The sequence below is a fragment of the Chamaea fasciata genome, unplaced genomic scaffold (genome assembly GCF_029207755.1).
Source record: "Chamaea fasciata isolate MVZ Bird 193981 ecotype frontalis unplaced genomic scaffold, bChaFas1.0.hap1 SCAF_13, whole genome shotgun sequence".
NCBI lineage: Eukaryota > Metazoa > Chordata > Aves > Passeriformes > Sylviidae > Chamaea > Chamaea fasciata.
This window is the reverse complement of record NW_027094098.1, coordinates 14597946-14610007: the sequence shown is the minus strand read 5'-3', so window position 1 is coordinate 14610007 and position 12062 is coordinate 14597946. Positions and strand designations below refer to the sequence as shown.

General features: G+C 45.4%; 1 protein-coding gene across 28 annotated transcripts in view; it reads left to right on the top strand.

The window, feature by feature from the left end:
- MAGI1 (membrane associated guanylate kinase, WW and PDZ domain containing 1) overlaps window positions 1–12062 on the top strand; it is a 342718-nt gene that overhangs the window by 303475 nt on the left and 27181 nt on the right. For 15 of the 28 annotated variants that reach the window (XM_066195790.1, XM_066195784.1, XM_066195778.1 and 12 more), the window contains 3 exons: window positions 1932–1963; window positions 5221–5346; window positions 8591–8807. In XM_066195790.1, the coding sequence (XP_066051887.1) occupies window positions 1932–1963; window positions 5221–5346; window positions 8591–8807 (375 nt within the window). The remainder of the gene's footprint in view (window positions 1–1931; window positions 1964–5220; window positions 5347–8590; window positions 8808–12062) is intronic. The other 13 variants (XM_066195799.1, XM_066195796.1, XM_066195795.1 and 10 more) reach the window with 1 other exon arrangement.

Below are 12062 nucleotides of genomic sequence, written 5' to 3'. Positions count from 1 at the left end.
TTTTAACATTTAATCCTATTGATGCAATAGGCTGAATTCTGATACAATTCGACCCACCAGCTCACCTGCATTTCTGCCTTATTTTTTGAAGGGAACATATAAAATGTTGTTAAATCTTTTCTATCTCATGCTGGTCTGTTAAGGGTGTGTGTGTGCATGGGGATGTGTTCTATGTATTGATTTAATAGGAAAGATCATCTCTTGGAAAGGGAGAGTAAACGTGTGTGCATGCATGTGGAAGGCGGGAGAGAGAGAGAGGAGAATATCTGTGTGTTGATCTCTGTGATAAATGATGCCTGTTAAAAATGTGACTTGCCATGAACGTTATGAGTGTTTTCCTCTTTAAGGGTATTATACAAACACAGTCCCCATCAGCAGAAATGAGGCTGCAGTCTTGATTGTTTAGTTCAAACAGTTTGATGTTTCATTGTCCCTCAATCAATCAGTGCCTGGAGGGTTATCAGGTATTGGCTGGGAATGCATCAGTGGCATGCAGAGCAGAGATATTCCTCAAAAGCTTGAAAATATTTCATTTAAAGTACCCATTACAGTATGCATCCCAGTCTGAAAGCAGCAGCAAAGTGAGCTCTGATTATCATTTTTAATTGTGGATCTTCCCTATTCAGTGCTAACATCTCCCAAATTACCTTAAAATAAGCATCTTCCTAGACAGATTTGTAATTCACTTGCATGGCTTATTTTATTCTCTGTGCAAAAGTTAGATGAGGGCATGGTGTTTAGAATAAACAAAATGCATAAAGTAGAAAACGTAATGCGGCATAAATGCCACATAAATCACGTCCTAAAGACAAAAGCAGATTTCAAACATCTGAATTACTGAGCACTTAATGTGGAGTGTAATCTGTGTTTTGGTTTATGTTTGTTTCTGGAGTGTCACACGGAGAAAAATACGGGGGGTTTCCTCTCTCTTCCAACAGCGGGGGGAAAAGGGAGGTCTTGACCCCAAGAAAGAGCCTTTCCTGCATTGTAGGTAAATACCCAGACAAGTGTCTCCTTTGCTGCTGGCAGCTGGGCTCTATGCACAAGTAGTTGATTGAAATCTCACTTGAGGTCTCTTGCTCATCACAGACTGAGTAAGAGGCTGCTTCAAAATGCAAAATTATCCTTGAAAACACCTTCCCTGGTGCCCTCCTTTGTTCCTTTACATCACCTGCAATCTGTGTAAGCCCCCCTTCTCCAAGCTCCCTAGCATCCCCCCAGGGGTCAGGGCACTGGTAGTGCTGTTCTCAAGCCACAGCTCTCTGAAATTGGACCTAACAGATAAAACCTCAGGCTTCAAAGATTTACACTTAGGATGGACAGGAAGGAAAACGTGTGTTTTTCCAGTAACATTCATAATTTTAGGGAGAAAAGCTTATTCTTCCTCATGCTTTTGTTATCCTTTGCCCAGCCCACACCTCTCGGCTCAAGCCCGATGCACGTTTTCCGTTTAAAAAAAAAAAAAAAAAAAAAAGGAAAAAAATTTCTAGAGAAATACTTTTTAAAAAATCAACCTGTTTCCCCTGCGCCGCCGCGATTGGTCCGATGGAAATCGCCGAGCCGATCGCGTCAAAAGGAAAGAGCCCCGGCTTAATTGCGAGCTAAGTCTCCTGTAATCCAGGGGAGCGTTTGAGATTCTGCCCAGGCAGGCGCTGAGGGCTGTGGGTTTCTCTGGCAGCTCTGCAGCACAAGTCAGCATAGCTAATGCAGAGAGAGCTCTCCCCCCGCCGCCTCGTCCCCGGCTCTGGCTGGCTCTGCCTCTCGCCGGGCTTTGATTCGATATGAACAGACTGGTAACTCCAGAGCGAGAGCGAGAGCTGACATGACTCTGCAGATGGCTACCTTCGGATGATACACCTAGGGGTTTTTTTCTTTAAGGGAAGGTAACGCTTAATGCTAATGTTTATTTTTCCCTTGTTGCCATTTTTCAGGACTGCCAGTCCCAAAGAAGAGCCCAAAGTCGGTAAGCACTTTTCAGCTACTATTTCTGTCTGTCTGTCTGCTTTGAAGGAAAAAAAAAAAAAAAAAAAAAAAAAAAGCATGAGTTTGGCTTGTTTGCTTTCTGGGTCTCGATTGTTTTAAGTTGTCTTTCTGTTGCAACCATGATTACCTTGCACGGCTCCTGCTGCATGGGGAGATGAGAGGGGGATGCAATACGGAAGGGGGACTTGTTTGCAAATAAAGCCTCAGGTTTACAAATCCGCTTCCCTGACAGATGAGCTTCTCTGTCGTTTAACTTACTAAAAAAAAAAAAAAAGCTATTGTTTCCTTTTGGAAAGATGGGAGGCTCCACCTTCTTGCCAGATACCAATTCCTGTCGGGTGCTCATAGGCACCAACCTTCTCCATTAACTCACTGAGTTTTCTTGAGAACCCTTGGCTGAATTATTAACAGAACGGGAAAGCATGCACCTTGTTGGGAGAGACAAAGCATGAACAGAGCATGGTTGCAGTTCCCAGGGAATACAGTCAGCTGTCCGAGTGCCTGCTCTGGAGGCATTTCCATACTGAGCAGGATTGTCCTGCAGGTGTAAGATCCCTCATTTTTTAAAGAAGCAATAACAGAACACTATTTTCTTGTCCCCTCCGAACGTATTTCCATGTAAAGCTGTTACCTGGAAACATCTCTGGCATCTTAGCTAGCAGCACAGAAGCTGTGATCTAAAGTATCATTAAAGCTCCATGGATGATATTATGGAAGAAATTAACGTGCTATTTGTATGCAACAATAAGCGATGTTTTATTTTTAAAGGGAATGAAATACCTAAAGCCTGAAAGTTTGCTGTTATCTGTAGAGAGTGGGGGAGAGACAAAAGTCTCTGCCAGGAGCTTTGGGGAGGCAAAGCAAGTGAGGTATTTGCCGTGCTGTGAGAGGGTGTGAAACTTCCCCAACAGTCCCTGGTGATGCCAAAACCTGCAGCTGGGCACAGCCCACCTCGCCGCAAACCTGGGCAAGAGGTTTGGGAAGCGGCTGAGCAGAAGCCTCCTGCTTTTAATACGAGCTCTGTGCTCATCCAAAAAGAAAGCCCTGAAATAATTAATGTGATTCTGATGGCTTAGGGCAGCGCTGATTAAAGTCATGTGAGCCCAGGCCCTCTACCATTGTCAGCTCGCATTAATGTTGGGAGGCAGGAGCGCGGGGTGTGCTCCTCGCGGATCGCAGCCCCGGCAGCCCCTGCCCGCTCGCTGCTGTCACACGCGGGGCTTCTTTCAGCCGCCGGTGAAGCAGAAGCGAGTGTGTAAAATACAGACGTGCCTGGCACGTTTCTGTTCTCTGCCTCCACTTTCTCCCCCGCTCGGGGCACGATTGGCTGAACGCGACCTGGGCTATGACTTCTGTCATTTAAACCAGCCCTAATCCCTGAGCCTTGGTCTTTCCAAAGCGTGGATGCTCCCGCTTTGCCTCACACACGTTTGACATCGGTGTAGCGGGATCCTGCACCTCTCTGGTTGACAGCTATGCACAGTGAAAATCTGAGCGGCATGTAAATCCATGTCGGGATAATCCCACCTTGGTGAACAAAGAGGCTGCTTACAAACAGGAGCCGTGCAACAACAGATTTCTCTCTGCTGTTTGCTCTGAGGAGCCTGTCAGCCTGGGGAGAGCTGGCGTTCCTTCGCGTGCCTCTCCCAAGCCTTTTCAGTAATTTTTCCTACGGTCCTAGGTGGTGCTGTTGCCTCCAAAGTGCAGGATTCCCAAAAAGCAGAGCCTCCTGTTCCCCTGGCTGTGCACCGGGTCGTTGGCAGCGCAATTAGCGGCGGTGTTGTGCTCACTGCAGCATCGTGCTGCAGCTTTAATGAGCGGCCGCTCCTTGGAGGGCAGAGGCAGCGGGGCAGAGCCGGGGCAGCCGCTCCTTCCTCCCCAGGCATGGCAGGCATGTGGGGATTGAGCATGGAAACCTGCAGCAAAGTGCCTCGGGGCATCAGTGTGCGGAGGAGGAAACTCTCCGGGATGGATTTACACCAACCCCAGAGCCCGTGTGGCCAAAGTGACATTCAGAAGCAGGGAAGTGGTGGTGTCTAACACTGTCCTCCCTTGGTTTGTTGAAGGGCTGCTGCTCCACTGCAGGGAGCAGGGAGTCCAGCCTGACCTTCTTGGCCATCAGGATTCCCACTCATGACAGCAAGAGCCCCGCTGGCACAGTCTCTGTCTGGGATACCATCTCTGAACTCTGCCAGCGTGTTCCCCGGGGATGCCCTGGATCCCAGGGGCTCCCAGCCTGCTGCAGCCCTGGCAGCGATGGGGTGATTGCAGGAGCTGCCATCAGAGCCCTGTGCCAGGGGCTGTCTCCAGCGCAGCACAGCTGTGGGGCTGGGGGGGACGTGCTGCCCATCTCCCCTGTGCCCTTTGCTCAATGCACGGGGACTGTTCTCCAGCATTCCTTGTATGATAAACAAGCTGCAGTTAGAGGACAGGCTGGGAGCAGTTGGCTTTGATCTTGGCTTGTGTTTGTTTTTTGTTTCTTCTGCTGCATCAGGGAAGTCACGACTCAGGTGTCCATCCTCATCTGCTTTGCTTAGGAGATGAGCCCTCTCTCGTTCCCTCGAATCCTTTCCCAAAGCCCAGACACATTCCGCACATACTGCCAGTGGCTGCTTTTCCTTAAACAAGTCCTATTTTCTGTTCTCAGCCCCCAGTCCTGCATTCCCCGGAGGCCAACTTCAAGCTGTTGGTACCTCCTGGCTGTAGTGAGGTGTTAAAGCTGTGGAGAGCGGTTTGTTGATGCTGGGGCTGTGACGCAGCCTGGGAAGTTTTATTGCATTCAGCTCAGTTTTGCTGGGCTGTATTTGTCAGTCTTTGTGTATCTTCTGACAAACTGTGCTCTTCTTCGATTTTAAGGAGAGTTTTTCAAACTCGGTGAAAGAGCTGAATTAATAAAAAACCCCTTACCAGCTGTACATGGGATTGGACATTTCCAAGTGCTTTACTCCTTTCCCCTCACCAAGGACATGCTCCCAGCAGGTCTCTGCGCTCCCCTTTTTTTTTTTTTTTTTTATTTCCCACTGATTATTTTTAGATGAAAATAGATAATATTTTGTATTGACCATCTAGAGATATACATTTAAAGCATGAAAATTCTTTAGTGTAGCATTTTCCCCTGCAATTATCCTGGCATAACATGGAAGAAAACTAACTTTTTTTCTGTTCTGTTTTTTTTTTTTTTTTTCTTTTTTTTTTTTTCTTTTTTTTCTTGTTGCTTGCATCAAAATACTCCACAAGGGGGCAAAGATTCCCACTTCCAGCTCAGTTTGCTGTCCTGCCAGGACCAGCTTCTCCAAAACCTCTACAGCACAAAATCTGCAGCTAGATCATCGGAAGATGGGATCACTGCAGGGGGGAAAAAATGTAATGCTCTTTCAAAAATCTGATTTTTTTCTTTTGGATTTAAATAAGTGCATTGTCAGCATAGCTGACTTGTGACCAAAAATGCAATTCCTATGCACAGCTAGTCCCAGACAAGAGATTTGCCACATTTTTTTGGGTGGATGAGCACCACCAGGGGCTCTGCCAATGCCCCATCTTTGTCAGGAAGAGAAATTGGTTCCACAGCAAGTCTGTACAAGACACCCCTCTTCATTCAGAGCCCAGAGGTTTGGTTAGAGCATGAGAAGCTCCAGCTTCCCGTGTCTTTATTTTGTCATGGCTGTAAAACAGTATCAAGGTGATTATTTTATCCCATCACCTGTATTTAAGTGTGCAGTCTGCCTCAGTGGACTCCAGGTAGTCACCATAGCCTTGATTTGTAGCCACTTTTGGCAAAGGTCTTTCCGGCGAGCCGCTGATGCTTATCAGCAGCTCTGGAGAAGATCTCTCAAGAATCAGGGTTGCTCTTACTGGCTCAGGTAGTTCTGTGCCCCATGCTCTTCATAGCTCCTGGCAGAGGTCAATGCAGTTCAGCTGATCTACTTTACTTGATGCTGTAAACCATGATCAGCACCTCAAGGTGAGGTCAGAACCTCCTGCTCTGTCCCCAGCCAGACCCTGTGCTCATCTGCTGCTTTCCTGCCCATGTGTGTGAGCTGAGCAAGCTGGACAGTGAGATTCAGACCCAAGAGGATTGGTCCTAAAGCTGGGCACAAGGCAGGAGATGGACAAGCCATCCTTGTGCTGGCATTTGGTCAGCTCATCCCCCTTGGAAAAGCTCTCGTGTACCAAGACACAAACTTCACGTGAGCAGTGCCCATGACAGAGACCAGGATGGTCAGACCCCTGCAATTCCTCATGACGTGCTGAAGCTGCTGTAACATGTGGAAAGAAGTTTGGCCCCCAAACCCTTTTTAGCCTCCTCTAGTGATCTGAAAGTCAATAAATATTGTCTTGAATTAATTTAATTACATACATTCCTTATTACCATGGTTACATTCCCCTTGTTCTGGTCCCCTCTCAACCTTTAAAATAGAGATTTTTTTAAAAGAGTTATTTTTTGGAAAACCACCAGTCCTGCTAAAGAGGTTATCACCTATATCTTGAAAAATACCTATTTTTGCAATTGCAACTCTAGTTTAATTAGAAGTAGTTTTGTTTGAGGTATGCTGACACTTTCATTTGCAATCCAAATACAAAACAGAATTTTCAATTTGTTCAAAATTTAAACCTTTTTCTGTCACAAAGTGAGAGCACTTTTTGAGGTTCAAACTTCATTTCTTTTTAAATCAGAAAGCTTTTAGAGAGTTTTTATTATTTCCCTAGAGGCTGAATAAAGCTTCACATTTTAGTCCCTGTCCTCCACATTCTGTAACCAGCTATTTCCAGAGAGATTGGCCTGAAGTTTCACAGGATGCTTGTAGTTATTTTAGTAGTTTGGCCAAACAAACCAATCCAGATGGCTGGACTGAGAGATGCATTTTTTTTATTTTTATTTTTTTAAGTTGATTATCCCCAGCATAGCTATTTCAAAATGGCTTCATTAAAAATTGAAGGGCTGCATGTGAATTAGCTTCATTTACCACTTAAAAAGCTAAAATTGTTGGAAATTGGTTCAGATATTTGTTTTTGAAAGTCTGCACATGAGTAATCACAGCAGGTAAGCTTTGTTCAAAATTGCTTTAAAGGACAAAGGCAATTTCACATTTTAGTCAATCAAGATACCCTTTAAAAAGATGCTGCTGGTGGATCAACAACTCGAGTGCAAGGCTGAGAGGTCAACTTTATTTGAGCTGTTGAAGCTGGGATTTTTTCTCAGCGTAAATCTGTGCAACCTCACAAGAATTTTACCAGGGGTTTTGAGTTTTTTAAGACTTTAAAAGAGGGCACTCTGCATGGTTACTTTCTCCTCTGTAATTAATTCAGCTGTTCTGTGATGGAGCGTTGGCTGCTTGGGGTCTCATGTTCAGAGTGAGCCGAGGGGTGCCCAGACCTGTGGCCAGTGAGCCCCCCATACTGATCTGTGTCTGCTGCTGGCTTCTTTCCCTACCCCAGCTTGGGTTCCTAAAGAGAAGTACCTGAACATGCAGATTCCTGTTGCAGTGTTTTCAGATACTCTCTGCCAGCAGGAGGCTTAACTCTCTGCTTGAGGTTTATTGGTGTGAGTGGCTGACCCCTTTTAGCTGGGAAGTAGTGGAGGCTGGAAAAACAACCTGTGGGATGCTGTTTTTCTGGCCACCCTCTGTGTCACAGCAGCCCTGGGAATACAGCTCCCTGTTCCAGAGCAGGTGGGAGATTGCACTCAACCTTGGTGGCAATCCAAGGTTCATCTCAAAAGAGCATTAAAAAGCATTTGCTGCACAGTGTGGGGAGCTCTTGTTGGGGATTTTGCTGCATATTGAGTAGTACAAATCCTGGCAATGCAAATGCGACTTGTGCTTCATTTGAGCACACAGTTGTGAATTTGAGTTAAGAACTATATACCCTACTTAGCTAAATAAATAATAAGCAGTCAAAACTCTTGACACACTACTTTGGAATAAGCCCTGAGTTTAGATGGATGCATTTTTTTCCTGTTTTAATATACATAATTAAAACAAATCAAACTTCAAATAGACATTGTCACATTTGTTAAGGTAAGTCCCTTGGATGCTCTGAGGAGCAGAGCCATTAAAGGGGTACTCTGTTGTCCACACACTTGTAACATGGAGAGTGGCAAGAGCTGCAGAGAAAAAGTGATTTAACATAGTAAGGGCTGTGCTTGAATCTGTTTCAGAGGGACAGTCTGAGTTTTCACTGTGAAATCTGGTAGTTCGTCCATTTTCTTTCAGGCTTAAGTTAGACCCAGATGTTGTCTGAATAGAAGGTAGTTGTGATTTTCTGCCTTGATTCAGGAAAAAATAAGTGGGTTGAAACTAGTAACCTATAATGAGATTTAGATCCATCTTATGTGTGCGATGGAAAAAATGCTCTTTTCTTTAATGATAAATTACTTTGTTTTGTACATCCCTTTCTGTCAGTCTGCCTATCAGTATCTGTCACCGGGGAATTTAACTGTACCCAGCATCAACTGGGTAGCAGCAAAACTGTGGCTTGCACATTTACTTACGTGCATGCAGAAGAGCCTGATCAAAGAAGGGAGGAAAAAATTGATGGAAAACACCCACTCAGCGACCAATAACCGTCTGTTCTCTCTCCCTTTCCACTCGCTCCCCTTCCTTTACAGCAACCACTTGAAAGGAAAGACAGCCAAAACAGTTCCCAGCAGAGCGTGTCGAGCCACCGCAGCGGGCACACCGCGTCCCCCGCGCACAGCGCCCAGGTGCTGCCCGACTACGCCGCCCCGGAGGCGCCGGCCGCCGACCAGCCGGACACTTCTGGGCAGAAAAAGCCAGATCCATTCAAAATCTGGGCCCAGTCCAGGAGCATGTATGAAAGCCGACGTGAGTATGAAGCAGGTGTAGTTGCTAAGGCTACGGCTATGGCAGCTGCTCCCTGTGTATTTTCTTTGCGAAGAAACGGAGTCTTGTAGGTTTCTGCTGGAGATGTGAGGCTTCCGCCGGTTGATTTGGTGTCTGACAGTGAGATCCACTTGGTAGAGCTGCAGTTTGCTCTGTCACGAGGATTGGATTTGGATCATCTCTAGGAAAGGGCATTTTTAGACCAAAGCTTAATGTGAAAAATCCCTTTAAAATTAAAGACCGTCTTTTCCCCTGTATTTTTATTGTGGTTTTAAATTAGGCTGGAGGAGAATTTTCAAGTTTGTTATCCAGATCCAAAACTTCTTTTTGAGGTTAAGACTCATTATCTGATATGCATAGGAATTTCAGTAAGGAGGGGAAGTATTTAGTTTGCTGAAATTCTTATCAGATGCTTTTCAGCCTCACTCTGGGGACGAGAAAATCCAGCTGAGCCATTTTACTTTGACCAGAGTGGACACTTTAACAATACAGATATTAAATGCATATTGTAAGTGGCTTTTATGGCAATTAATAATCTGCACACTTGGCTAATAATTCAGCAGGGTTTTGACTCTGTTCCAAGACTATAAATGTGGTTTCAATCAGTTTCTTCTCAGGAAACAAAATAAACACATGGGCTTTGCTTTAATTGCACTGCTGAAGATGATCAAATCTGTAAAAGCTTCTTTGAGTATTAGGTTCATTTTGAAAGGCAGTAGTTACTTTAGTTACAGAAAAGGGAGTTTCAAAGTCTTAATGCTCTGAGAGTATCACCTGCAGTTTGATTTTATTGTGTGAACTGAAAATTCGTAAAACCAGTAAGAAATTAGCCTTTACCTCAGAATGAAAAATGGTAGGACTTTTTTTTTACTGACCAAATGAATCACTTCGAAGTCTTACATCCTGGAAAAATTAAATCATGAGTCACAGTTTCTTGGCTGAAGATGCATCTCTTTGGATTGAATGTCTCAGCAATGCAGTTCTGTAGGTATCTCTGCTTTTGTGCACTGCTTCCCTTCCCATCCTTTCCTAGAGACTAGGTTGTTCTGACCCTGCAGGCTCTCGGGCCAGGTCATGCCGATCTGCAGAGTGCAGTGACAGAACTTGTACGTGCAGCTCATTGAAATAGGAAAAAGAGCTGAGGGACAGCAGCTCCTGAGCCCTGCAGAGCTGTGGGCAGAGCTCCTCCTTCTCCTGCCTGGGTGGACAAGTGTCCCATGGCACTGGCCTTCCTGCTGCCCAGCCCGCATGGTTCCTTCCCGTTGGCACTGTGCTGCCATTGCCTCTGACCCCTTGTAGCTACTTAGCTAATTTCTAATTAACTGTTTAACTCTTACTAATTAGTCATTAGTGTCAGCTTAGCAGCCGTAACTCCTGCCTGTCTTTCCTGATAAAACCCAAGACTGAGCTGGAGAAACGCTGAAGTGCACAGGCAGGCAGTCGCCCTTCTGTGTCACCTCCAACACCATGTGCTAAATCCTCCCTCTTCCCTCAATGGCTGCAGTTATCCTGCAGAGGTTTTGTCCCTGCCTGGGACTAGAGCCCTTCCAGAGGCCTTTTCACAGTGTCTTGACCTGCTGGTTTCCCACACCCCTTCTTCTCCTGTGCCACAATCCTCATTGCTTGGGCTTGAGACTGGGATCTGCTACACCCCTTCAGCTTCCCTGTCTCACCTTTCCACAGTCCAGCATCTCTGTAATGGGGCTGGTCCTCTTCTGCTGCTTCAGTCCTTGTCTCCTGCTTCTTCTACCAGATAAGACCTGTTTGAACGTTGGTGCTTTTCTATGAACTTTTCATCCTATTGCTGTTCCCTTCCAGGAAGGTGTTTTCTGAGATTTCTTGGTTTTGTAAATAGGGTTTTTTTGGAGAATGGTGGAAGTGTGATATGATCATATCTCCTTTTAAACCATTAAAAGTGTCCAAGAGCCTATGAATTTCCACCTCTAAGCTGGAGTGAAACACATTCTCTGGGGATTAACCTGAACTCTTAGCTAGTGACATGGCTTTGATGTGAGTAATGAAATGTGAAGAAAAGCAGGAAAGATAAGTGAAAAATTGAGTTGAATGTGCTCTGTCTACTTTTGTGGTCTGATCCCAAAGCATGACTGGTGGTTTTACTTCGTGGTCAGTGGTCAGCTCCTCCTTCCCTCACCAAGCCCTTATTTATCACCAGTCTCATAAGTCTGTGGTTCACAGCTGAAACCTGGCTCTGCTGCCCTGGGGGCTTGGGGTGAAGCCCTGTGTTTCTTTCCCTTTGTTGTGAACCTGAATCATCCCTTTGAGACTCATTCCCAGTGTTGCTCAAGTGTGGCTCTTGGGTCGTTTGTAGGGAACTCTGCTGACACTGGGCGTGTGATAGGAGGAACCATTCCCTGAGGCCTCCAGTTTCACTGTCTGTCAGCTCCACCCGTGCTGTTCTTGATGTTTTTACCCAGCTGCAGTTGGGTTTAACTCCAGTGCCACCTTTGGCTTCTCTGAAGAGAAGTTATGTCTTCTCTTTCCCCTTTACTTGGGCACCCATTCCCTCAGGCTTTGGGACTCATCTCCAATGACATCCGTAACTTTGGGTGCTGGGTGTGACTCTCTCTGCAGCCTTCTGATGGAGGTGTGAGCAGAACTAAGTGAATATCTTAGGCACAGCAGGTGGACGTCACCCTAGTGCCAGAGCTGAGGGTGGGTGACATCTCCAGTAACCAGGGAATTTGTGGGTTCTAGAAGGCTCCACTTCCTGAGGAGCCCCAGCACAGCTCTTCTGCCACTCTGGCCAGGGCTTGCTCTCTGTTAATTGCTGGCCTTAAATTTTAAAAAGCCTGAAAAGGGTTCTAAAATGTTCTTTAGAGAGACAGGGTTTTGAATCCTCAGCAAGGGGACTGAGAAGCAGCAACAAGCCTTTGTGTTGAAGTATATGACGAATTTAAAAAGGACTGAATTTTAGAGCATTAGATCATCTTAAGTGCTTTATTTTGTCCCATTTTTGAAAGTGTTGAGTATAAAAAGAGCATAGTGCAATTTTCCTAGTACAGTTGACACAAGAAGATGAATTCATTAGCTCCAGCCCAGACAGATTTATTTTTCATCTAAAAATCATATTGTAAAGAGGTTTTATTCAATATATGAATTCCTCTTCTCCAAGATATTTCTAAGAAGTACTGAATCTGTAATGAATACCCACTGCCTTTTTCTCTGGGAATGCATCACACTGTTACTTACATTAATAATAAGAATGTAGACACAGAA